The sequence below is a fragment of the Corvus moneduloides genome, chromosome Z, assembly GCF_009650955.1.
Source record: "Corvus moneduloides isolate bCorMon1 chromosome Z, bCorMon1.pri, whole genome shotgun sequence".
Taxonomy (NCBI): Eukaryota; Metazoa; Chordata; class Aves; order Passeriformes; family Corvidae; genus Corvus; species Corvus moneduloides.
In genome coordinates, this window is record NC_045511.1 from 64,829,138 (window position 1) to 64,854,151 (window position 25,014).

At 37.7% G+C, this 25,014-nt stretch overlaps 1 protein-coding gene across 3 annotated transcripts; it reads left to right on the forward strand.

The window, feature by feature from the left end:
• The first annotated feature begins 5 nt into the window (after positions 1 to 5).
• On the forward strand, positions 6 to 24,612 carry PUM3 (pumilio RNA binding family member 3). Of its 3 annotated transcripts, none has more exons than XM_032096344.1 (18): positions 6 to 70; positions 303 to 409; positions 2,258 to 2,440; positions 4,128 to 4,263; positions 4,998 to 5,073; positions 5,779 to 5,872; positions 6,067 to 6,133; positions 6,680 to 6,854; positions 8,474 to 8,577; positions 9,083 to 9,161; positions 10,801 to 10,899; positions 11,908 to 11,961; positions 13,537 to 13,617; positions 15,531 to 15,673; positions 16,448 to 16,670; positions 17,715 to 17,802; positions 19,679 to 19,769; positions 24,360 to 24,612. In XM_032096344.1, the coding sequence occupies exons 2-18, from the start codon at positions 313 to 315 to the stop codon at positions 24,487 to 24,489; spliced, it is 1,920 nt and encodes a 639-aa protein (XP_031952235.1). In that variant the 5' UTR covers positions 6 to 70; positions 303 to 312; the 3' UTR covers positions 24,490 to 24,612. The 3 variants fall into 3 exon arrangements, with proteins under 3 accessions (XP_031952235.1, XP_031952236.1, XP_031952237.1); XM_032096345.1 differs by lacking the exon at positions 6 to 70 and adding an exon at positions 77 to 178; XM_032096346.1 differs by lacking the exon at positions 6 to 70 and adding an exon at positions 84 to 164.
• Positions 24,613 to 25,014: the final 402 nt, after the last annotated feature.

A 25,014-nucleotide genomic window follows, 5' to 3' on the forward strand; every position in this document is an offset into this window, starting at 1 on the left:
GCGCGGCGGCCAATGGGGAGCGGCGCCCGGCGCTGGGAGCCGGCAGGCGCGGCCGGGGCGCACGTGTGCGGTGAGGGCGGCGGAGCCCGCGGGCCGCGGCGGGCCGGGGCTGGGTGTCCTGGGGAGCGGGGACCGCCGGCTCGCCTGGCTGAGCTGCCCTGCCTGTGCGCGGCGTCTGGTACCCCACCGTCCACTGGGAGGGTTTAACTTCGCCGTGGCTGTTAACCAGGAGGCACAGGCTGTCTTTTCCTCAGAGGGGAGCTGCGGTGGTCCAGTAATGCTGTCTCTTGCTCCGTTTGCAGTGTTGCCGCGATGGAGAACAAGGGCAAAAAGAAGTTCGTGGGGAAGAATGGAAAAGGACCTCGTGGAAAAGTGCAGCACGGGAAAAGGAAATTTAAAAAAGATAATGGTAGGAACGCGAAGAGTCGCCAATAGGAGTCCTGACTGAATGGTTATGGTTGTGTACTGGCATGCTTGGAGTTCTTTTTTTTTTTCTCTTTTGGTAAATTCATGTCTTGAAACGACTAATTTGGCAGATAAGCAACGAGAAGCGGGTGTTGCCTACCTGGATTTCAGTAAGACTTTGACAGTGTCTCCTCTGCTATGAGATTCTCACAGAAGTGCTGATGAACTAAGGGCTGCAAGAGCAGCTGGTGAGGTAGATTGAAAAGTGGCTGAACGGCTGGGCCCAGAGACTGGCATACTCTTTGAAGGCCACTGATCAGCAGTGGACCCCGGGAGTCAATACAGGGTCAAGTTCTGTTCAGCAGCTTCATGGAGGACCTGGATGATGGGGCAGCATCTGAAAGTGTGGCTTCTTCAGATTTACAGGTGACACAGAACTGCAGGGAGTGTTAGATGCACTGGAGGGTCATGCTGCCCTCCCGGGGGAGGTCAGCAGGTGGACAACTTGGCTGGCAGAAGCCTGGTGAAGTTCATCAAGGAGCGAAGGGCTAAGTCCTGCAGCTTGAGGGGAGCAGCTCCATGCACTGGAAAACAGTGGGGAAAGCCCAGAGGCTCCTGGTGATCAGAATTGAGCATGAACCAGCAATGTTCTCTGGTGGCTAATTGGATCCTGGGCTGCATTAGGAGGAGTGCTGCCAGCAGATTGAGGGCTGTGACCCTTGCCCTCTCCTCAGCCCTGGTGAGGCTTCTCCTCAAGTGCTGTGTCCTAGCTGTGGCTTTTCAGTGTAGTAGAGATACAGACGTACTGGAGGGAGCCCAGTGAAGGGCTGCAAAGATAATGAAGGGACCAGAGCATCTCTTATAGTAGGAAAGGCTGAGACATCTGGGGCAGTTCAGCTTGAGGAAGACAAGACTGAGGGGGATCTCAGTGCGTACAGGTATCTGAAGGGAGGGTTCAAAGACAGAGCCAGACTCTTTCCAGTAGTGCCCAGTGACAGGACCAGAGAACAGTGGGCACAAACTAAAATACGGGAGATTCCTTCTCAACACCAGGAAAAACTTCTTTACTCTCAGAGTGACTGTGCATGGGCACAGTTTGCCCAGGGAGATGGTGGAGTTTATCACATTGGACTAGTCAAAAACCACGCAGACATGGTCCTGGGCAACCAGCTTTGCGTAGCCCTCCTGTGTGAGCAGGAGGGTTGGACCAGACGACTTCGAGTGGTGCCTTCTGACCACAGCCATTCTATGACTTTGTCTTGGATTCAAAACTGTACTGACTGTTTGAGCCACTAACTTGCTGAAATGCTTTAAACAGGTTGCATTGCAAGCCCTTCAACTCTATTTGATTCACCTAAAATATTCTCAGTTTAAAATTTGAAGTTGATAACCTTTTGATTCTAGACTTGCCATTCCCACATTAAGAAAAAATTATTTAAGAGGTGATGGTAGGTGGGAACCTGCTGTAGGTTAGGACTGAGAAGATGCCTTTCACTGCTTACTGTCTTAGCAAGATGATGTTGAAACAGTTCTGATCATAAACTATGAAAAAATGACTTGGTGTCAGGGATGGTGAAAATTGTGATACAGAGTAATCCTTTTTATGCCTGAGCTGTTAACACTGCTCCCCAGAAAATAATGCATGGGCCAGACTTCCTTAGAGAAAGTTTACACACCCAGGGGCTGCAGTGAAAACATCGGCTTTGAGAAGCCTGTAAGAATTTTTGTTAAATATAGAATAGTTATTACAAAGTAGTTAAATTCTTGTTACAGTAATTTTTGGTTTTTTTTTAATTTTGAAGCAACAATAACTGTAGGATAGCATTTTCATTTCTTCTGTGTTGGTTATTAGATTCAGGTCCACCAAAGAAGGTCTTTAACAAAGGAGATGAGGAGGGAAAGCCTAAATCAATTTCCAAGAAATTTGTTAAAGGACAGTTAAGACCTGGGAAATCTACTGTCAAACAATTCAAGAATAAACAGCAACCAGGAAAGTTTGCAAAGAAGAGAAAACTCCAGGATGGTGAAGAGGGAGGTGAGCAGATTTTTAAGCCTGGGTATCAATGGAAACCAGGTTTTGGGAAACACATTGTTATCTACATCTTCTTCTTTCCCTCTGCCTTTCCAAATTGGCTGAATAACTCCAGGTTTACTTCCCGTTTAATCTTTGCTGTGAGAAAAATTACTTCACTTGACTAAGCTGGAGGCTGAAGTCATGAAAATCAACAGTTTGGAATTTTCTGAAGTCAAAAGTAAAGACACAGTAGCAAATTTAAAAATTGTCATACCATCCTAAAGCTCAGTTTAGTTTAATGGCAGTGTTAAGTGGTTAGCTAGAAACTGGCACTTTTAACACATGATTTGAAAACACAGAGCTTTTTATAGTGTGTTTTGGACTAAAAGTACTTGCTATAAACTTTGGAGTAGAAATTCATGAAACAAAGTTGATTATACTTGACATTATTTCATTTCTGTGGTCCAGATTATCTGGTCACATCCTTTAAGAAAAAAAAAAGCATTGTGGATGTTAACGCTGCTTTTATGTTTTACAGCTTTTTTTTCTTCTGTTGTTTATACAGAAAGCCTAAATAGTTGTCTGGTTTTATCATGTTTAAATAGATTTATTTTTCAAATTAATTTTTTCTGCATGAGATCTTCGTCTTGTCCCTTCCTCTCCTGTAAAGCAAAACTCTACTGGGTCAGTTAATCAGTATAGTAAAACAAGAAATGGAATCTTAAGTGAGGGGTTCTGAAGTTCAGCAGAAGTATGTCATTTGTTTGAAGGACAGTAGATTATGTTGAGTATTTTATTGTTGCTGTTCCTTCATGTTTGCAGAATGGCTTCACGTGGAATATGCACTAGATACCTGAAAAATCTAATAACAATAGGATGTTCCTGTTAGGCTGTTTTAAAAAAAAGGAAATGCACAACAAACCTTGAAATATTGTTCATAAGAGTAAATGAAAGCCTCTGTGTATGGCACTGCTCTCAAAGCATTTTTCTTGTCACTGTTGCTTTAGGAGAGTGATATAAAAATCAATAATATGCTTTGTAGAAAGGAAGGCGTGGGTTCTTGAATGGGTAAAACAGTTAAGTACATGCTACTCAATACCAGTGAGTGGTGCTTTAAACTCTAAAACTTTGAGACTGTGTCTTTAATGCATAATTTATGGCCCTTTTATAATGTTATTTTGCCCAAGTTCATTGTGTGGCAGTGTACAGTGGTTGTATAGTAAAATCCCATGCTTAAGGAATCTGACTGAGTAGAAAGATTAGGCATGTAAAAAGGTTTTAATTTTTTTTCTGTTTTTGAGTTTTCAGAATATCTATCTTTGAGTTAGGGTTCTCCTTTCAAGAGAGGGAAAACATATGCATGAGTTAAGGGTGAACTAAAACGGGAGAATTACTGGGGCAGGCATAGGCTGCTAAGTTTATCTTCAGTCAATTTTCAAGCTATTAAGAGGTTTGTGATGCATCATCTGACAGCTTTAAGGAAAATTAACTGTTTGCCTTGTTCTTCCAGTAGTCTAGAAGTGGTGATTGCTAGCTTAGCGTATTTTTTCAGTATTTATTGTTTCATGTTCGCTAGATAGGTAACTGCAGGCAAAGGTCCTGAATCATTAGCAATTCAAGTCATAGAACTGCCATACTTTACATTGATGAAGAATTCTATTGCTGCTTGTTTGTTGACTGTAGAAAATGTATTTATTTTTGTCCTAAGGGTCAGATTCTAAGAAGCCAAAGTGGAATGACTTCAAAAAGCAAAGGAAAGAGTTAAAGCAAACCAGACAAAGTAATGATAAAAGCAATTATGACATAATTATAAAATCAAAACAAATATGGGAAAGTGTGAGAAGGTAATGGGTTTTTTTCTTTCACTCTGTTGACTTTTAGTCATAAATTACCAGAACACTGTCTTTCTCATCTTGTAATTTTATAAAACTGTTTCCAAACTGAATCTCTTTGGGTGAGCAGTAACATTGCATGCGATTTTGTAGGCAGTTCAAACAGAGTATGGTGACCCACAGTCCTAGGAATGTCTGGATTGAACTTGTATTTTAGGCTAAAATTTGAAAATTTGTAAATGCTTAAGAGGTTGCCTTTTTTTTTTTTTGAACCCTGAAATACAGAGTGTGTACTGATTCACCCTGATCCTGCAGTGGGATTACTGTGTGAGTTTTTTGTGAAGGTTCATTGTCTCTCTCTGAGGGTGTAATTCTAGAACTGGTGCCCCATGACAGCAAGAAAAGTTAATTTTGCTTGTTCTAATTGTTTGTACTTTGCATGCTTACAGAACTTTGGATCTGTAAGCAACTCTTGACTGCAACTTTGAGTTTATGTTTAAAAAAATATTGTTACTCAAAAAAAGAATGAAGTGTGGAATTCTGGTTTGATTTCCAGGAACTGAAATAGCTAAATTATGTCTCTGTACAGGTTTAATGAATGACAGTGTAAATTTGAATTGGCAGAAGCCAATCTATTTTTATTTTGTACTGTCTTGCTTCTTAATTTATAGATCTAAGTGAATCATACTACAAATAAGCTGCTTCCTCAACTAAAATTGTTTTACTAGGTTTTTTTTTGCTTGTAGGAAGAAATGTGATAAAGAGAAACGGGAAAAGCTCATGAATGAACTACAGAAGCTTCTTCATGGGAAAATTAAAAACGTAAGAAAAACTAATGGCATAGTGCACAAATTTACAAAATCTTCTTTAAAGAACGGTGAAACTGTGAGTAAACAGAAGAAAAACGGGGCTGAAAGAGTACATTTGGCACCTGTTTTTCGGACCGTAGTCCTGAGATGCTTTGTTTGTCAGCTGGCTATTGTAAAAGGGTGCCAAGCAGCTTTAGTCCAGTGAAATTTGGTGTTAGCTGGGGTTCAGGAACTCAGAGGTTTGATTAGTAACAACTGTTGCTTTGCAGTTTTCTTGGGAAGTTAGTGTCCTGATGCTTAACTGTACTAAACAGTCGTTCTGCTTTATTCTTGAAGTGTATAAATTTGCAGTGAAGAACATGTTGAATTTTTGGTAGTCCATGCTGAAGTGGACCTGTATCATCACACTTACTCTGAAATAACAAAGAAGAGGAAAAAAAATGAGATACCATTTAATGTTTTTATTTCAGTATGAAAAATCTTAGTGCATGTCCTTAATTGTCAGCAGCTGCAAATGTTGTCTGTATGTTTTTTCATAGCATACTTTTAAAGGGGTAAACCCCCTGAGTCTTGGTTTGTTATAAACAGGTAACTGCTTTTCTAATTTATAACTGGCATTACATGTGGCATGAAACTATACCAGAGAGCACATTGAAATAATTATGGTGCTTACTGCCTTTTGAATGGCCTAGAGTAACAAAATACCTCTCTGCTTTAGCTGGCGTTTGCACATGATTCAACTCGAGTGATCCAGTGCTTTATTCAGTATGGTAATGAGAAACAAAGGCAAGAGACATTTGAAGAATTGAAAGGTACTTTCATTTTACTTTTATGCTTCTGTATTGTGGTTAGGATGCATTTAAACAACACATGTTTTCTCTTGAATATTTTTACATTTTTTTCTCAACTGATGCATCATTTCTAGTGAATTCTTCAAACTTATTTAAATAATGACGTTGTTTTGTAGAGAAAAATAAACCAGCTGAATGCTTCTCCCTTCTTCTAGATAGCCTAGTAGAGTTGAGCAAGTCAAAATATTCCAGAAATATTGTGAAGAAGTTTCTTATGTATGGGTGAGTATTAAGTGAGTTTGCTCATCAGTCTTGCATTGTTTCATTTCCAGTGTGAATGCTGCTTCTTAATCTAGAGTGGATCAATCATGAATAAAAAGTATGTCTCTGGAAACATCTTTATAATATTACAGAATTAAGGCAGGGGAATGCTAACAGTATTTTTCTTTTTGCAAGAAGTAAACCTAGTGCTGTACATGTCAAGGAAAACATGATTTAAAAAAGGTCACATGTATGCTCAGAGTTGATCTTTGCTATATATAAAAGACTGGCTTTTAAACATTTTCTTTCCTAAGTGTTTCGGGGTGTCATTCTTTATTCTCTAGAGTTTATCCACTGTTTTCTTTCCCTCGAAATGCCTTATAATTTCTCTAGATTCCTGGCTTTCTTTACATGTTTTTCTAAGTGCCATAAGGCTGACCCAGATTCATAAATTTCATGGTTTCTATGATAAAACTTATGACTGTATTTCTAAAAGCAAAACTATCACTCGATAAGCTTATCTCTAGAGGTTTTAATTCTTGCTATTTGTATTTCCCTGTAAAACAGAACAAAAGCACAAGTTGCAGAAATAATAAAAAGTTTTAAAGGCCATGTGAAAAAAATGCTCCGTCATGCTGAAGCATCTGCTGTAGTGGAATATGCATATAATGACAAAGCCATTCTGGAGCAGAGGAATATGCTGACAGAAGAACTGTATGGGAACACTTTCCAGGTTTACAAGGTGGTATTTCAGTATTTTGTAGTTTAAGGTAGTTTAGCCCCTAAGGTATTGTGTTAGTAATGCCTTACCTATCTTACCTATTTCCTTTGATTACATTTCCTTCTGTCAGCTGTCCAAAGGTAGTCTAGTTTAGCATGTTTAAATGTAATGATTACTTGCACATTTCTAGTTTAGATGTAATTGTTGTGGGTTTTTTTTAGTTTGAACTATGTAAAATACACTGTGTTCATGTATGAGCTTGCTCTGCACATCAAAGATAGTTTGTTACGTAGTTTCAGTTCTCATAGTGTCTAGGCTGAAATCAGCCTTTCTGAGGTAAGACTTAGGCATAATTCTTCATTAATACTTTAGATAACTCTTGTGTCAGAACGACCTTGTATCTCCTGAGCACTGAGTGTGGGCAGACTGGGCCTGTATACAGTGTTCTATTTTGGCTTAATTTTTCTCTTTGTTTCCTTTTCCCGTGGAGACTTTGGGACTTCAGTCCAAGCTCCACTGAAACCATTTAGATGCAGATCCTCACCAGGCAGTTGGAACCTTCTTAAAAAGTACAACCTTCATTCTTTGGAATTCTGTTTTTAATTTTTGCTGACTTGGAAAGTTCTATCCATTGGAGTTAGGAATTTTCCTACAAAGTATAGAACTGTTTTACACAATTACTAATTCCACTAGAATGACTCTTTCACCTGTTGTACAACACAGCATACTTATACCCAAGATTTCTGGTAAATTGTCTTAAGAAATTAACAGCTTATTTCTGAACCTGTGTTTTGTTAACATGTTATAAGTTTTAGTTAGGCATTTTGCAGCAGTGAGTAGTAGAGAGGCATGTTTGTTGTGATTATGGGCTGTAATTTGTACTGAGAGTCAAACAGACCATGAAACCAAGTGAAGTTAGCTTCCATCATTCTGGTATTTTTGGCATAAGTGCTTGAAGTAGCCATAGATTGTAGTGCAAAACAGACTCAACACAATGCAGGTGTATACAAAGTTGCAATGTAGTCTTTGAAAAGTAGCAGGGATCATTTAAAAAATGCTTCTTCTAATTGTCAATCTAGTCAGATTTCCTTCTAACAACAGATTATTTTAAAAGACTTACCGGTGTAATTCTTTCATTAAGATACCAGGAAGTACTTCTGTATGTAAAGTATATGGTATATATCCCTCCTCTCTGCTGTTCCTGAACTGGAATTTCCTGGGTCTTTGTTAACTTCTCAGTTCATTGACTTGTTGTGTTGCCCTCTGATGTATGTGTAAAGGAGGATTTCTGCTTAGCTCAGGAGCCCCTTAACACAATGCCAATTTTGTGTATTTTGCCTTGTATCTGACAGTGGCATGAAGAGCTGATATAACTGGCAAAAAGCACCTCAGTCCACAGAAGTGATTTTTGTTTGCTAATGAGAGATACTTAATTTGTAGAAACTTAAATTTGCAGCTTCTGACATACTCAAAAATGCATCTTTTTTTTTTTTAATTGTGAAAATTGTTAGTTTTGCAGAAAATTAATTTTGGTTTTGATATTCATGAAATTTGATGGAAAAAGGTCTAAGCATTATAATTTTCTTTGAACTCTGATACTTACTGGTACAATTAAACCTCTGATTGTGCATTCATTTCAGTCACCGGCTGTCCCAACACTGGATAAAGTGCTAGAAGCTCAGCCTGAAAAGAGAGAGGCCATCTTGGAGGAAATGAAGCAGATTCTTACACCAATGGCACAAAAGTAAGGACAAAAGTTGGTTGAAGGTGTGACAATCTAGCACAAACCGGTTTGCTTCTGACACACAAACAATGGCACTGGTATTCTTACAAGTTCAGACGACAGTGATACTGATACTCTTTTAAGCTGTAACGTTGCTGTGCTGAATAGTCTATGGTTTTGTCCCAGGTGTCATAATGAATATCTTAATTTTGAACTCCTGTTCTGTGAATTAAAGTGCCCTCTGTCCCAGACAGAGAATTGGTAGAAATGCTGCACTGTGATGTATTTCCATAATGCATGGTTAGATATCCTTCTCCAGTGGTCTTTATGAGATAATAGGTTCTATAATTCGTAAGTTTTGAGTCTTCCATATGTTGTAAATGTCAAACATCTAATCCAAAATGACCATGTGTTCTCTCTCACCATGCTGCCTAACTTTTTAAAATACAAGTGAGTTATTGCTAGCATATGTTAAAATGATTGTTTGTGGGGAACTTGTTGCTTATTTTCGTCTATCCAAATACAGGGAGGCGGTGATAAAGCACTCACTGGTACATAAAGTATTTTTGGACTTCTTCACTTACGCTCTTCCAAAACAAAGATCTGTAAGTATCTTCATTTTGCTTTTTGTCTTCTTTTGCCTTTCAGTGGAATGGTTTTTATCTTCTTATGAAAATGTTGTAAGTTGACTAGACAAAAATACACATCTTTCTTTGATAGAGTTCTATACATCTGGTGATTCTAGATAGATGACTGGAGAGTAGTGTTGTATGGAGATTTATAGTCATAGTGAACTTTCACAATAATGTATGCGATACTTGAATTTTTTTTAAAAAAATGAGATGACTTAGATGTTTCCTCTCTTCCTGTAAATTATCCTTCTTAGTAGCTGGGGAGTAATTACAGTGAGGACCATTGCTTGCAGTAGTTTAGCTTTCCGGTGTGTAGTTTCTTAATGACTTGCAGTGATGATCCAAAAATACAGTGAGATTCACCCTTCTATCAGCAACCAAAACTTTGTCTGCTATGTATGTATTAAATTGCAGGTTTAAGGTTACATCTTGATTTAGGCATAAATCCATCTGTGTGATGTGACATGGTTTAAGCTGGTATCCTGTTTGACTTCACCTGTCTTCAAGGTGTGTCCATCAGCCTCACCCTGGTTCTGCAGCTCAGAACCATCTCACTTCAAATCAGGCAGAGCCTTCTAAACTTGCTGACTCTTCCCTCTTTCTGCTAGACCAGACTCCTGAATACTTCTTTATTAGTTAATAAACCCTGAGCTAAGAGTAGGGAAGTGGGCTATTCTGAGTCCAACTCTTCGGAGTCCAGAACATTCCTGTGCATGGTTTCATGTAATGCTATGTCTGAGAATGCTTTTGGATTTCCGGACTTGTGTGAATCAGGGGAATAATGGCGTATCTCCTTGCTTGGCTTTCTGTGCAAATGTGGTAGTATATGGACATGCTCTTTGAGATTTGGAAACCCCTTTGGCAGATCTATTCCTGCCCTGTGCTTACACCTAGTGACACCAATTGTGTTTTGACGGAGCAGTTTGCAAGTAATTGGTAAAAGGCTTGGAGCCTTTGGCTAGAGAGCAAGAAGAGCTAGGGATAGAAACAGGGATAGGTGGAGCTGTACTTCAAGCAAGTCTAATGGATAGTGGCAGAAGTAGTATCTAGTAACCTGAGAGGGGGTTGTTTGATTTGGTTTGCTTTTTTTCCTTTGGCTGATGGTATTATTTGTCAGACAGCTTCCGAAAATCTCTTTCCTTTGATATGAAGACACAACTTTTGGCTAATTCTTGTAATACCTGATTTATAACATAATGTGGTGCTTAAATGACTTTTTAGTTCTTCTTTCTGACTAGTACTCTGTGTGTATGAATATGCATCACCTGCAAAGATTTCTTCCTTGTCTCTAAGTTCTGTCTCAGTTCTGACCACCTTTTCTTGAATTTTTTGTAATAGGACAGCTGACAAGCTTCAATACAGTTGTGATTTCATGGCATGTTTATGATGAACAGTGTAGTTTTAAAGACAGAAAGCTTGTGTCATTTACAGTCTGTTGGACTCCTCTTGAGGCAGTTTTTCATAGGTCAAGGAAAGGAGAGTTGTTCTGTAGAGCCAGTGATGCAATATAGTGTGGGCGGACAAAAAAAAATAATTTCAGGCCCTTGCCCACCTGCCTTGACATCCTCAAGCCTTTAATCTTTTTGCTTTATCACCTTTTTTTTTTCCCCAGGAAATGATAGAAGCTATTAGAGAGGCTGTCATCTACCTGGCACACACTCATGATGGAGCCCGAGTAGCAATGCACGGTTTATGGCATGGCACTCCCAAGGTACTGTTTGGTTTCCCTCTAATTAGTCCTCTCTGACTGCCCACGTGGGTCCTTCTGCTTGTGCACATTTTCATGCAATTAACAATTTCAGAGTAAGGTTTAAAACTGATCCCTTTTTATCTACTAGCAAACTTGAGCAGTGTTTTTTTGTGAATCAAATGCTTTCATTAGAACTTTTATAGTGGAAGGATGTCCTTTTATTTTTAGCAGAGGTTTTGGCAGTAATGCATAGAGTCACTTTTCCATTGTAAGGTTATTGGCATTTCATTTGTCCCACAGATTTCATAATACAAGTGAAATTGACAGTAGGGAGAGGACAGTAAAGAACTTTAGTTTCATCTGCTGATACAGTATCCAGAAATACTTTAGGTGTAATGTATGTCATCACCTCTTGGAAATATTGTAATGCCTCCTATGTTTTTCTGTATTAAAAAATAAAAAAGATGAGTTATTAAAATAGTCTACTTGTTAAAGAATGCAGAAAAAAAATTAAGTTCCTAGGATCTAGGCATAATAATGGATCTAAAGAACACTGAGCAGTGATTCCAAGAGCCAGAAGTACAGGAAGAGAACTTTCTGACAAAATATTCTTGTTAGTAATAGGGGTTTAAGACAAGCTAGAGTCCTGTTTAATGTGTTTCTTTCCAAATGAAGAGATGAAATGCGTTCTCCTTTAATTAATGAACAAAATATGAGTGAACATACGTGGTGGTTTTGGGTTTGTTGGGTTACTTTCCAAGTTTTTTTGACATCGCCAGTTGGTGGTCTGGACTTGCAAATAATCTCTGGACTTGCAAATCTCTCTGGAATCAAGTCACAATTTGGGTTTAACTTTTCACACTGGTTCTAGGTGTAGACTAATAGAATAAGTGTTAGTCTTTGGTAGATAGCCTTTGCTTTAGAAAGCAAATTGAAGGTTATGTTTTTAAAAGGTGTAAATAGCAGTTTAGTTACTCAGAATCACTGGTATTCTGGGCTCATTTGAGTTTCCTCTTTCCTTTTGGATAGGACAGAAAAGTCATTGTGAAAACTATGAAGACGTATATTGAAAAAATAGCAACGGTGAGTGTTCATTAACCATTTATTTCATAGTCAAACAGGTGATTTGATAGAGGCTAGTTTGAATATTCTTTAGTACTGGGAACAACGTTGAGATCTTAATAAAACTAGTCTTAAAATAGTGGCGATGTATTAGATAATGTAAAATAATCGAGCTGTACAGAATATTTAGGGACACGCCAAGAAGCTTTGTTGTGGGCACTACAGGTAGTACTATGCTTCATTGAAGTGGCTGAGTTCATTATTATTCCTAGGTTTTCTTCCTACTTTTTCTGTTGTTGGTCCCAACTTTATATTTCATCTTCATATGGCTCATTGGTTATTTCTCCTTGGTTGGGAGTAAAACAGCATATATAAAGAAGACGAAGAAGAATCAAGATGTGTTGGAGATGTCACTGGAAAGGCTCTTTGAACATGTATATTTCTTAGAAGATTCCCAATTTTTTTTTCAAGTCAGGAGGCTTCAAAATAAATTAATGCTGGAGTAGCATACAGTGGATGAAGTCTGTTTTATTTTTTAATGAATAACATATGTATTTGAAGACTGCAGCACCAGCAGTATAACAGTTGCAGCCAGATTTCATGGATTTGGGCAAACCTGCAGCTGTAAAGAACAGCTTTTTAAACTTCCCTTCCTGCTTGCTGTGGTTTTTTATTTGCTAATAGTTATTGTGGTCTCAGTCAGTGGCCTTCAAGCGTTTTTAATCACATCCTGGGCATGCATCCCCAATATATATAGCTATGTATAAATTACATACCTTTACTACTGTAATAGTATATGTTATAAAACATACACAGGAATAGAAAATTTGAAATGATGAGATAAAAGTAACCAGAGGCTATTTTTATTTGTTTATTAATGGTGCCAAGAATATTTGCTTTCTGCACCTCAGTGGATTGTCTTGTGCAGCCTGCTTTGAGGGCCACTAGTCTAGGTAATGTTTCCATAACTTTCTAGTACTGGAATAAATGAGTTGTTCCATTTTATATATTATATGGAAGTATGAGACAGTGGGTAAATAACAGCTGGCACAACACTGGAGCACAGAAGATCTGGCTTCACTTTGACATAGAGCCTCACTGACATACAAGTGAATTCGGTTGTGCCCTTTTGAGTGTGCTGGAGACTTCATTTCCAGCAAGGCAGTAGAGACCGTATGGCTCATTGCAGAGATATGATCTCCGAAAACATTGTTTGTGACTTAGTTCAGTTTTAAGCAAATCTATGACAGAAATAAAGTCTGTATGTAATGTTCCTGTAGGGAAAATACTGTGATTTCAAATGTTGATAGTACAGTATGATTAGGTTAATAGCTTGAATATGATAAAGCAGTATATTCACTTGAAATAGAAGATCTACTTTTGTTTTTGTTTTAACAACATATTTCTCTTAACAAGCCTTGGTTTTAGAGAAAACCTACATGTTGGACTTCACTCATTTTATGACAGTAGTCAGAATTTGCTTGTGCTTCATGTTGCGTTACGTTTGAGATAAACTCTCAGAAATACTGATTCTAAGTAAATTACTATATTCATAAAACTTGATTGCATGCAGTTTCTGATGTCTCATCTTTGCAGGGTGAATTTTCTCATCTGGTCTTGCTGGCAGCATTTGATTGCATTGATGACACTAAACTTGTGAAGCAGTTAATTATATCAGTAAGTAATTGAATTTTTCCTAAAATAGTATATTAAATAGTGTCAGTGTGTTTGTCAGTCTATAGGAGGATGAAAGTAGGAATCCATCTGCTTTTTTAGACTACTTGAATACTTCTCATCTTTTCTGTTTCCTTATATTTATGTATCATGGTTAGTTTTTTCTTTTCATAGCAGACCGTAGCACTTTCATATGTTTTAACTATTTATTTGAATTAGTTTTTAAACTAGGTTCATTGCTTGCTGAAATTTTTCCTTTTAGTACATGTTCATTCTGGAAAATGGGTGACCAGAGTCTCTTTAAAGTCGATGTCTTTTATCATAGAAACTTGAGCTTTACTAGTATTTCAAGAGATTAAGTTGGTGGAAAACTTCAGAATGGTGATGTTACCTTATTGATTTTACTGGCAAAAATATTTGCATCCTGTAAGCAGAAAAAACATTGATGTACATATTGTAATCTGCTTGCAATAGTACTCATGCTATAGCTGTAAGCACTGACTGGTTTAATGGAAGTGGCAGAGAGGTAAAGTGAGGCAAGTGTTCTCCATGTGGAGAAAGAGTATGAGGAGAAAGTGGCTCTGATGAGTTTCTTTCTTGTTTTGAAAAATAGAAACAAATCTTCCTTGAACAGCTTTGTATGGGGGGCAGTTGGGATTTTGTAGCCTAGCATGAAGATTTGGCCTGTAGACTGGGCCTCTCTAATGGGTCTGGAGAGATGAAAGCATCTTCATGTGGAGGTGGCTTTTGTTCCTCAAGTATTTCAGCTGTGATTGCAGCTGGGTTTGATTCCCAGAGCCTGGTCTGGAATGTGACAATTTCTGGGAAAGGTCTAAGGAAATAAGTTCTGATGTATCTGGGCTTAGTATGAGATATTTGAGTTGTTCCTGTACTGTGTAACAAGCACTCTACTTTCTGGAGGTTCATTAGTTCAGATACTATGTCTAGCTGAGCTTCCAAGATGCCACTTAATTACAGAATCATCTGAGGTCAAGAATTAATCCATCATCAAAGATAATGGGCTGTTTACTGTTAAGTCATCCTACCACATCAATCTGGACAGAAAAAGGATGACAAGAAGTGGCCTTCATACATACACTGTTGGCCCATCAGGGTTTATGTGAGGTTGAGAATGAGGAAAGGATGGCAGGAAAAGGAAAAAGAAAATCTTAGGGTCAAAACCAGCTCTTCAGGTAGTGAATGATCACTAGTAGCAGATGAGAGGTGGGGGCATCTTAAAACCAAGCAGTGAAGCACATTCTGTAGAGGAAACCAATCTTTAAAATTATCTCGAAGAGCAGTTAGACTTCTAAAATACCTTATAGAGATTTTCATTCTGTCCATAAACCATTCCTAAATGGTTTTTTACCTTCCTAAACCATTAGCTTTAGGAAGGTAAAAAAACTAGTAAGACTGGAGGGAGAGAAAAAGCAAGGGGGTTTTTGTATTTTTATTTTTTTGGGGGCTGCTTTTGTTGGTTTGGGGTTGTTGTTTTTTTTTTTTTGGTAGTATTGCAAAATTCATCGTTTATGTGTGTTGGCAGTATGACTGGGAATTTGAAGGTAAAGGAAGGTTTTAAGCTCTTTAAATCCTCTTGAGGAAGGCCTTTTCTTCTCATCATCTCTCAGGTCCATGGAATCTTAATCCTGGACCAAAGTATGTGTGTGGGTCTTTGAACTTTAGTATGTGATTGGAACTGTACGTTGAGCACTTGGCATGTGTAAGGATTCAGGCAGATTTTAGTACAAAATCCCTCTTTTATGAGGACTTCAAAAAAATGGAGACATTACCAACATGAGATAGCATGTCTCTGTCATTTGGAGTTTCTCCTGGTACTTTTTCACACTTCTGATACTGACAGTGACCAAGAGCTGTTATTTCATTAATGTTTTGTTGCGGTCCGTTTACTCTCACAGGAAATAAAGGCTTCTTTGCCTGATATAATAAACAACAAATACGGAAAGAAGGTGGTGTTGTACTTGCTAAATCCTAGAGATCCTGCACATTTCGTTCCAGAAATCATCACACTTCTGCAGCAGGGAGATGGAAATGCCTATAGGTAACTCAAATATAAAAGTTAAATTGTTTTTCTTAGAGTCCAGAAGAATTAATGCAACTTTCTGTCATGATTTAATTTCAACTTTTCTTCATAATAAATCTAAGTAATGTAATAAATATATATAAATAATACATAAGCATTATTAGATATGTTAATCTGTCCTTATTTTTTTCTTGGGTTTTTTTGTTAAATTTCATATACAAGGATTGGTAACCAGCAGTGTACTGGAGATCAGCATTTTGCCTGTTTGGTAAAGGGCAAATGTTGTGATATATACTGTGTAAGCTCATGTATCAAATCTAGTGTAGAAGAAAATTTGAAACGTGCATTACTGATGCGTTGGGTAGCATACAAGTATGTCTTAAAATCTAGCAATAAAAATGGAAATTGTTAATTTGATTTCAGGCTCTGGTATTGACATTGATGCTTATCAGCTTTTGAAGAAGGAGTAATTATAGATGACTAGTAAGCTGTGTAAAAAGTACATCTCCATAGCTGAGATAGCAAAGTGAAAAGAAATGATAAATGTCACTAACAAGAAAAAACTCTATGAGCTTTTGAGGCAGTCAGCTTTAAACACTTTCTCACTCCATGTGTTTGTAAATTCTGTGTCCAACATGCGTTTAATTGTACATGGAACAGAGAGAACAATAATGCCTGTATTTTAATCTAGCAGTAATTTCTATGTCTCAAATAGCACAGATGTTCTGAAATTTCTTGTTACTTGATGTGCATATGGTGCAAATCTGAGTAATGTGCTGTCTCTTTCATCAGTAAGAAGAATACTGAACTCCGTCGCCATGAACTCCTGGAAGCCATTTCCTCACCTTTGCTAGAATATTTGCAAGAACATACCCAAGAAGTAGTGATAGACAAAGCTACCTTTGTCTTGGTTGCTGATATTTTAAGAACAGCTCTTGGTGACATCCAGCCTGCACTAGATGCAATTGCTAATTTAGCAGCAGAAGAGCTGGTTCCAGGGGGCCGTGATGGACAGGTAATGTACAGAAGACAAGGTGCTGAGATCTTGCAGATCTTCTGTATTACTAAAATGAAGTTTGGTCTTGTTTTCCTTTGTGTAAGACATCAGTATACTGCCCTGATAGCACTTACACATTAGATGTGATCCCATTTTTTGATTTGTTGATTTCATAGTTTATTATTAGTGCATCTGGAGTGATGGTGGCTTGAGCCAGCATTTTGTATGAGTTGTAGGGCAAGATGCTTCATGATCTTCAATCTTCAGAACTGCTTTGAACACTTAGTGGGAAGGTAGCTGACAAGCCTGTTACACAGTCTCTCTTTTGATGTTATCACTGTGCAGTCAAGCACTTAGCAAAGTTTTATAGGTCATTTGACTGTTTACACGAAGAGGGACGGGATCTCTTACCTTTCAGGTGTGCATATCTCCATGCAAGGAAAGATCTTAGATAAGAGCTGTTTGTCTTCACAATATGACCTTCTCTCCAAAGAGCACCCCTCCCCTACTTTGTTAAGCTCATCAGATATGCGTCCGTAGATTAGAAAACAAAAAAATACAATGTACGCTATATTTAAAATAGATATCCTCCAGATTTCCATAGTTGTGGTGTTTTAGCTCTGTCTTTCCTCTTCTTTGATACACGTTTTATGAAATTTTATGTGAACTACGTGTGTTTTCTGTGGCTTTTTGTGAACCATACTGTAGTGAATTTTCAAGTGTGGAAATGTGGAAGGTCTGGAAGTTCTGGCAGAGGAAGTTAGACCAGGAGATTCTGCTTATTATGAATAAAATCCTTGGAAGGGTGGACGAAGTGTTGGTTGATATTGTTTATATTACTGAAAGTTAAATGTTACAGGGAATATAGTAAAAGTTAAACTGGTCAATTTGAATGAGTAGCAAGAAATGTGCATCAAACTTGTTCATATTTGCTTTGGTTGTGAATCAGTGTGATGGCAGAGTGAATAAATCAAGCAGAAATATTAATGGCCAGATGTGTAACTGCATTTTGAAACAACACCACTAAATAATTTTGTTTTGATTTGTCTATTCCCCTTAAAGCTTCACATTGCAGAACATCCAGCAGGCCATCTAGTTTTGAAATGGTTAATAGAGCAAGATGAAAAAATGAGGGAGAGTGGAAAAGAAGGTATGTTGGAAATACAGCTTTATTTGATCAGATTGACTTCAGAGTAATTGGCTATCTGACCTCAAATAAGATTGTTGCATTTATTTCTTTGGGTATACTAGTATATGGAAAATTTAACATAATTGTTTCTATCTTTTTGCTGTTGTAAGCTGCTATACAAACAGAATGCCAAGGATATGTTTGCTTTTTTTGCAATGCAAGCAGTGGTTGGGTTTTTTTCAGGGCTTTAATGTGTATTTGGGACGGACTTCATTTCTGTGCTTAAAATGTCTTGATAGCTTTGCTAAATTACACAGTTGTTTAAGGATAATAATAGAAACAGTGAAGTCTTTCTTACAGGAACCCCTGTTTCATTAGTGCTCGTAAGCCAGGCTGTAATCTTTACTTTGTTCATTAGTGCTGTTGGGTTAATGCTTTGTAACTGTTACTAAAATAATTTGTGCACTAAAATAGGACATCTTTGCTAGTTTATGTTCCATAAGGCAGATATTGGGCACAGATGTTCTCATCTTATTTTAGCTTTTAAACTTATGTTATTACATAACTGTAAAATCTTTTGTGTATATCACTCTATCCTAATAGTGATTATTTTTCTCATACAAAGAGCTCAAAAAATGAATGTGTGTGGTTGGCAAAGTGTAATCTGAGGGAACTTCTTCTGTGTTTTTTTTCTATGTAGAATTATCAGATCTTGTTAAACATTTTATTTCTTTTCCTCTTGCAACATTCAGATATCCAGTGTTTCCTTTAAAAATGTTAGTTGTGCTTTATTAAATATTTCTGAAAGTAGTCTGTTTTCCTGCTTCTCAAGTAGATGATTAAAAATGTGCAAAAGAAAAGTTTTGTGAGTGTCTTTCAGATACTTGCTTATATGAAATGGTGATAGTAATCTGGATTTATTTCTGTTAAAATTGTACAATTTCCAGTTTAATCGCATGCTGTTCCCTTTGGTTTCCTCCAAAAAGTACCATTCAGAATTGGTGCTCTGAGTTTATTAAATTGGCATTAAACCCCAAGCAAATTGTTATCACATGGGTAACAAGTATTATAAAATCTGACCTGTCTTCAGGTGGAATTAGAATCTAAAATGACAGTGAAAAATAGCTTCAGTGTTTGGAGGCTGGAGTTTGTTGGGGTTGGGTGGGGTTTTTTTCATTGTTTACTGGTAAATTTGCTTAGCATGCCAATTTATAAGAACTGTTTCCGTGAAGTTCAGTTCTTTAAATTCATCTGGGGCCTTGAAGTCAGCCTAGGTTCCTTGTTTTGCATGTCAATCAGTGTAATGAATCTGAAGTCAACTTAGGCTTTCAAAGCCACTGAAGAAATAGATCCCTGGAGCATCAGTGCAGCTGAAAAAGACAGAGTTTTTGCATCAATGAAGGATTAGCTCTGAAATTTTAAGTAACCTATGTTCAAATTCTTTTCCTTTAGTTGTAGAGTCAGATGTTTAAAAATGTAGCATTTTTCAACAGAGGTGTGTGTGTGTATTTAGTATACAATGATCTTTTCATTCAGAATGATTCTGTGATTCCTGCCAAGTTCTGTCTTTGGACTGTATGCCTTCTCTAAGATATTAATAGCCTTTTACACCCTTTTTAAAAAACAAACAAGTTTGAATACTTTATAATAGTAAACTGTCACATAGTGCTGCTGTTGTCTAACAAATCCCATGCAGTACTTGGAAGTAGTCTTATATCTATAAAGGTCTGCATTGCATTGAACAGTCAATTACTTTGAGGGAGCAGAACTTTGTGAATACTTGGGGGACTAAATACAATTTGATTAAATGTGACTGCAGAAAACTTTGAACAGGCTTCTTTGTAGAAAGATATTGTCTCATTTTTTTCTTCCCCTGTTTCTTTCCCATACTTTACAGTTTGCTTTGGAAGAACACTGGTGGAACGTGTTGGTATTGAGAATCTGAAGACCTGGGCAGAAGTAAATCGAGGGGCCATTATTCTTTGTTGGTAAGTAAGGCACATGGCTAATTCTGGTTAGATTACATTGTTAATTTCTTGAACAGCTGAGAGAACATCAATTGAAATTTCTACCAACAAAATGACATTCAGCGTGTGCTATCTTGAATGCAGCTGGCAAGTCTTGAATGAAACAGGGATTAGAAAAATTCAAACCAGAGTTTCCATGGGTTATTCCTTGAGCTCTGTCTTTTGTAGTACTAAGAAACAGCTCAGTATCAGAAAATCTGAAGGTTTTGAACAAAATTATTTTTTAAATTGTGCCTACCATGTCTTGTTTTACAAGCACAAAACTCTCAGAAGAGCAGTCCACAAATAACTACATTAAAATAATTAACTTTAAAATACCTGGTACTGGTGGCAGCGTACAAAAATCCAGAAATTGTTTTGTTTGTTTTGGTGAATTATTGCTTTGTGTTGATGCCTTAATTGCAAAGGCTAAAACGTTCTCATACTGAAGTAGGGAAGTGTTTGGAAGAGACCATACATAATAGATTATGCAAAGGCCTATGATGAGCTAACTGGCTCACAAATTTGAAGCAGTGAACCATGCACCTAGTGAGATCAAAAACACCCCACTGGGATCAGATTAACGTTAACATTTTGTTTTATCAAATGTGAACTGCAGTGCTAATCACCTCTGCTTCCTCTTTGTAGCTACCTGTCAGTATCAGGTCATAGAAACCCAAGGTTTTGTCCTATAACCTGAAGTGCGTGGTCTGTGTTGTGGAACTTGTGTGTCAGCCTTGCCCTTCTGGCACCTCGTAAAGACTTTCACTGTATCAAAATCAGGAAACAATTCAAACAGACATAACATGATTTTGAAAATGAAATCCCTTGATCTCTTTTCTGCTCCACTTTTCCCTCTCCTAAAGTTACTTTAGATTCCTTGCTGTTTGCTTCCCATCACTGATCTTTATCAGTTTAGAGTAGGGCTACTTTGATGTTCATGCTCTTTTGCAAGGTGAATCAAAAGCCATTTTCACTTCTGTTAGTTAATCTGAGTTTAATTCTAATTTTTATTTAGTCATTATCAGTCAGATCACTAGTGTGAAGAACTGGTAGTAGAAGAGTAGTTGCAATCCAGATACGAAACCAGTTCATACAACCTCTTACTAGTCATATGTATCTGACTGTTAAGATTGTTCAGCTGCCAAAATGGTAATGCTCTTTCTTTGCCTCTTATAACAGGCCTTCAGAATTCAGCAAATGCACCTAATGCCTTTAAGTTATCTGATCCTGTGCACAGGTATTCAGTGAAGTTTTGTTAGAAAGGCTTATTCAGTGACTCTGTATTAATGCTTGGACGTTCTTCCTTTAAGTCAAGGCTGAATAGATTAATTTAACATGGGATGTTGCTAGTGTTTGTACTAAGCTGTTGAGATTGTCCAAATAAAGCTGTAAAGTAAATTATTAGATTTTTTTACCATATTTAACACTAATAACTGTTCAGCAATCACTGTGACAATAGTCTTTTAATAGATGTTGAAGACTTAGAGATAAAACAGGAAACTAGTAATTGCTCGTTAAAGAAACTAGCACAGTAGTGGTGAATTTTGTGGAAAAGTCTGTGAGGAATGGCAGTCTTTCTCCTTCTCTGCTGTTACTCATGCCACTACAGGTGGGGCCTTGACAAGTGTCCTTTGTTACCAAGTGGGGGATCTTATCTCCCAGACTGGCAGTATTTTCACCCATACTGAAACTTACCTAACAGGAAAGAGAGAAAAAAGTATATTGTAGGAGCGTTTGTTTAATGGAATTTTGTTGGTAGGTTTTTGGTTTATTTCACTTAAATCTAAATCCTTTGTAAACTGAACTTCTCTTGATGACTTTTTAGGCATGATGTCCTTTTGTTTAGGCAGCTGAGAACACACAAACATAACCATCCCTTTTGCTCCAGTTCAGGTGACACCTGCTTACCTCACCGTCACATAGTAATTAATCACATTGTAGTTTAACTGCATGCACTGAAGTCAAGAGATTGCCTAAATCATACAGCAATGATTTATTTAGTCTGGTATAAGGTAACAGTAGGGGTTTTTTTACATAAAATAGTTGTTGAGTTTTTAAAAACCTTTTCATTTAAAAAACCCAGATACTTCTTTTGTCATAAAGAATCACAAATCCTCAGACAGAGGTAATTTTCAGACAATGCTAGTTCCTCCTAAAGCCATGATTGATTTTTGTTTTGTTGTTGGCTTTCGAAAGCCATCTGTCACATATGTGCAGATCTGAAACTCAGAATTACTTAGTGAGTCCATTCAAAGATTTTTGGCTATCTAGTCCTTTAAGCTTATTTGTCAGTTATAAGCAGTCGCTGCATATGCTTGGCTTCACAGTAACCTGGTATCCTCTGGACCTTCTCCTTTCCTTGCCCTACTTGCTTTTGATTTTTATAAAAATATCTGGCACCTGGTTCTCACTTAGTACTATCTTGAGGAGCCCAGAGGTCCTGAGAGGACCCTCTGCAAGCTCACAGCCCAGACTAGCATATTAAGTGTTGTAAGTACTTGGATGTCATAGATGCTTGTCTGTTTAAATTCCTATATATGACTTTTCCTGTATATTTTTTAATTTGCAAATAATGTGTAGCATCAGGGTAGAAAATGGATAAGAACATACTTCACCGAATGTGTTACTGACTTCCTTTGTTTCTGTAATCTGTGGGAGTTATGTTTTTTATCCACAAAATACATAGGTGCTGGCTTTCTAGACCTTGTAAGAACTTGCAGAATAGTAATTTAAAATACCCTACTATGTCACTGTGTTGGTCTTTTGGATGTGTTATCAAGCATGCAGATGTTCTGTATTAAGAACAGTGTCTCAACATACCTGTATTTACTATGAGTTTGAAAGCAGCTTTACATGTATAGCTGTCAGAAGTTGACATGCCTTTTTAGAGATAAGTAAAATGCTGTCCTGAGTGGCTTGCTACTTTGTGTGCTCCATGTCTCTTGTGGTGAGTGAAACATATATACCTCTCCATGTTAATTAACAATGTATTCAGCACATACTTTGTCCGGATTCTTGACTTTCTTGCTTTTATCAGGGGTATATGACTCATGGAAGAGATGAGAAAATGCCACCCTCAGCTGTATTGAATTCAGTTTTAAAGAAGGCCTCTTGATTAAATAATACCATTACGGCTAAAAGTGTAACACAATTTGCTACTAAAAATTGATAGTCGTAGTCATAGAAATCTGGGAGTTAAGTAGCTGAAAGTAGTGGTGGTGTCAGGTGGACATCCAGTGCTTTTCTGACTATAGTGTCACCATCCAGCACAGGATTTGGCATCCTAAAGGAGACAAAATTTAAGTCTCATTTTCAACTGCGTTAATTCCTTTATGTCTTACTCAGTTCAGTTTGCCTTGTCTAATCCTTGTTTAAAAAGTAGATAAGAAACAAGCTTTTAGGTGGATGCAAATTTGGGAGCCACTTGGAAGAATCCTAGGGATTGTAGGAACTTGTAGTATCATGCAGCCAACTTCATACCAGCACATGGGTGTTATAATTTGTTTCCAGTCTTAGTTTATTTGTATGTCAAACTTGTAATTCTCGTCTGTTTGCACACACTGGCTGTAGAAGACACTTTTCTAGGCAGTGTTCATTCATCATTTTGAAGTAGCCAATTAGGTGTGCCATTAACTCTGCAGATCTTGTGTTTCAATCCCAAGAACATTTCACTGTTAGCTGAAGAAAGGAAGAAGGATAGTCACTACTAAGCTGATAGTATTTTACAGCTTATGAAAAAAAAACCCAACCAGGAAGACTGCTTATGTGTCTGAGGAAGAGAATTTATCTGGGAAATCTGATTTGTTTTCCAAAAGTAGTATCTAAAAGAGAACAGAACTTGTAAGGCTCCATAGTCCTACACTAAATGTAGCATGAAAGTGCAGTAGTGAAGGTACTTGATGTATGTTAGATGTACTTCACTGCATCCAGTTTTAGGACACCCATTACAAGAAAGGTATCAACAACCAGAGTGAGTTCAATGAAGGGTGACTGGCATAGCCATGGCTTGGGTCCCTTGGCCTGGAAGGAGAAGCTGTGCCACCAAGGCCGTTCCAGCTGAGAGAAGGGGCAGCTTATGGGCTCCCAACAGCATCCCTGGCACCAATAGGACAGGTGAAGGAGAGCTGGTCCTTTCGCAGCAGTGCATGCATGAGTAGAGAGCAAGAGGCAGTGGCACAACCTGGAACACAAGAGGCTCAGGTGGGAGATAAGGAGAAACCTTTACCCCATGAGGATGGTGCAGCAGTGGGACTGGGGTGCAGGCAGTTTGGGCTGTCTATAGCCTGGCAGGTTTGAAGCCCAGATTGGGTGAACCCCTGAACAACCTGGTCTGACCCAGTATTTGAACATGCTTTGAGTTGGGATCAGCTGTTCCTTGCAGACTGATTTATCCTGTGTTGGCTGTGTTCTGACTTGGTGTTTCATATTTTCTGGAATGTTTTATGTCTTTTCTGTAATAGGAGGTGATAGCATCTGGCTTGCGTTATATTCTCCTACATGGACAGCTTATTTTTCTGTGACCTCCATGCTGACCTTTGATATCCTTCATTTTTTTCCTGTGTCTTGCAGCCTTCTCCGGAGCAGTGATGAAAATGTGGCAAGCACAGTCAAAAAAGGACTGAAAAAGCTCATCCCAAAGCTGAAGCAAAATAAAAATGTAAAAGGAATAGAAGCATTACTGGAGAAATTAACTTCCTAGTGTAAATGAACCTAAAATGATTATTTACATCAATGCAGTCAACTGAGATTTGATAAGATTTTGCACCATGATTGTTTTAAGAAGCAGTGTATGCATTTGTATATTAAATAATTTCTATAACAATTTGTGTTTGTACTCATTCTGTTGTGCACAGTAGAAGATTGTTCTCAGAGATTGAAATCTCAAGATTTAAGAGCTAATGGAAACTTCTGAACACATAATCAAGAAGTTGAGTCTTTCCTGATAACTTGCACAAAAATGTTTTAAATCTTGTTAAAATTTGCCTGTGTTACAGTTACCATAGAAACACAAGCATCTGTTCTGGACATACGGTGTATGGGCAAATATCTTTATCTTAATCCCCTTTCCTCCTGGTTTCCTAAAAACAGAAGACAACCAGGAAGACTACTCAAGTCCCATTCTTACCCTGTGATGGAGGCTATCATCCCTAGGACCTAACAAGAATAGAATGAAAATAGTGTCTCTGACTTCTTTCAGAGAAGGTTCTGAAGGAACAGCTGACTA

What these genes read in the sequence shown, in the direction of transcription:
- PUM3 (XM_032096344.1), top strand. Translation starts at nt 313, where the DNA reads ATGGAGAACAAGGGCAAAAAGAAGTTCGTGGGGAAGAATGGAAAAGGA. An exon ending in GAAATTTAAAAAAGATAATG is followed by an intron (nt 410 to 2,257) that starts GTAGGAACGCGA and finishes GTTGGTTATTAG; the next exon opens with ATTCAGGTCCACCAAAGAAG. An exon ending in CCAGGATGGTGAAGAGGGAG is followed by an intron (nt 2,441 to 4,127) that starts GTGAGCAGATTT and finishes TTTTGTCCTAAG; the next exon opens with GGTCAGATTCTAAGAAGCCA.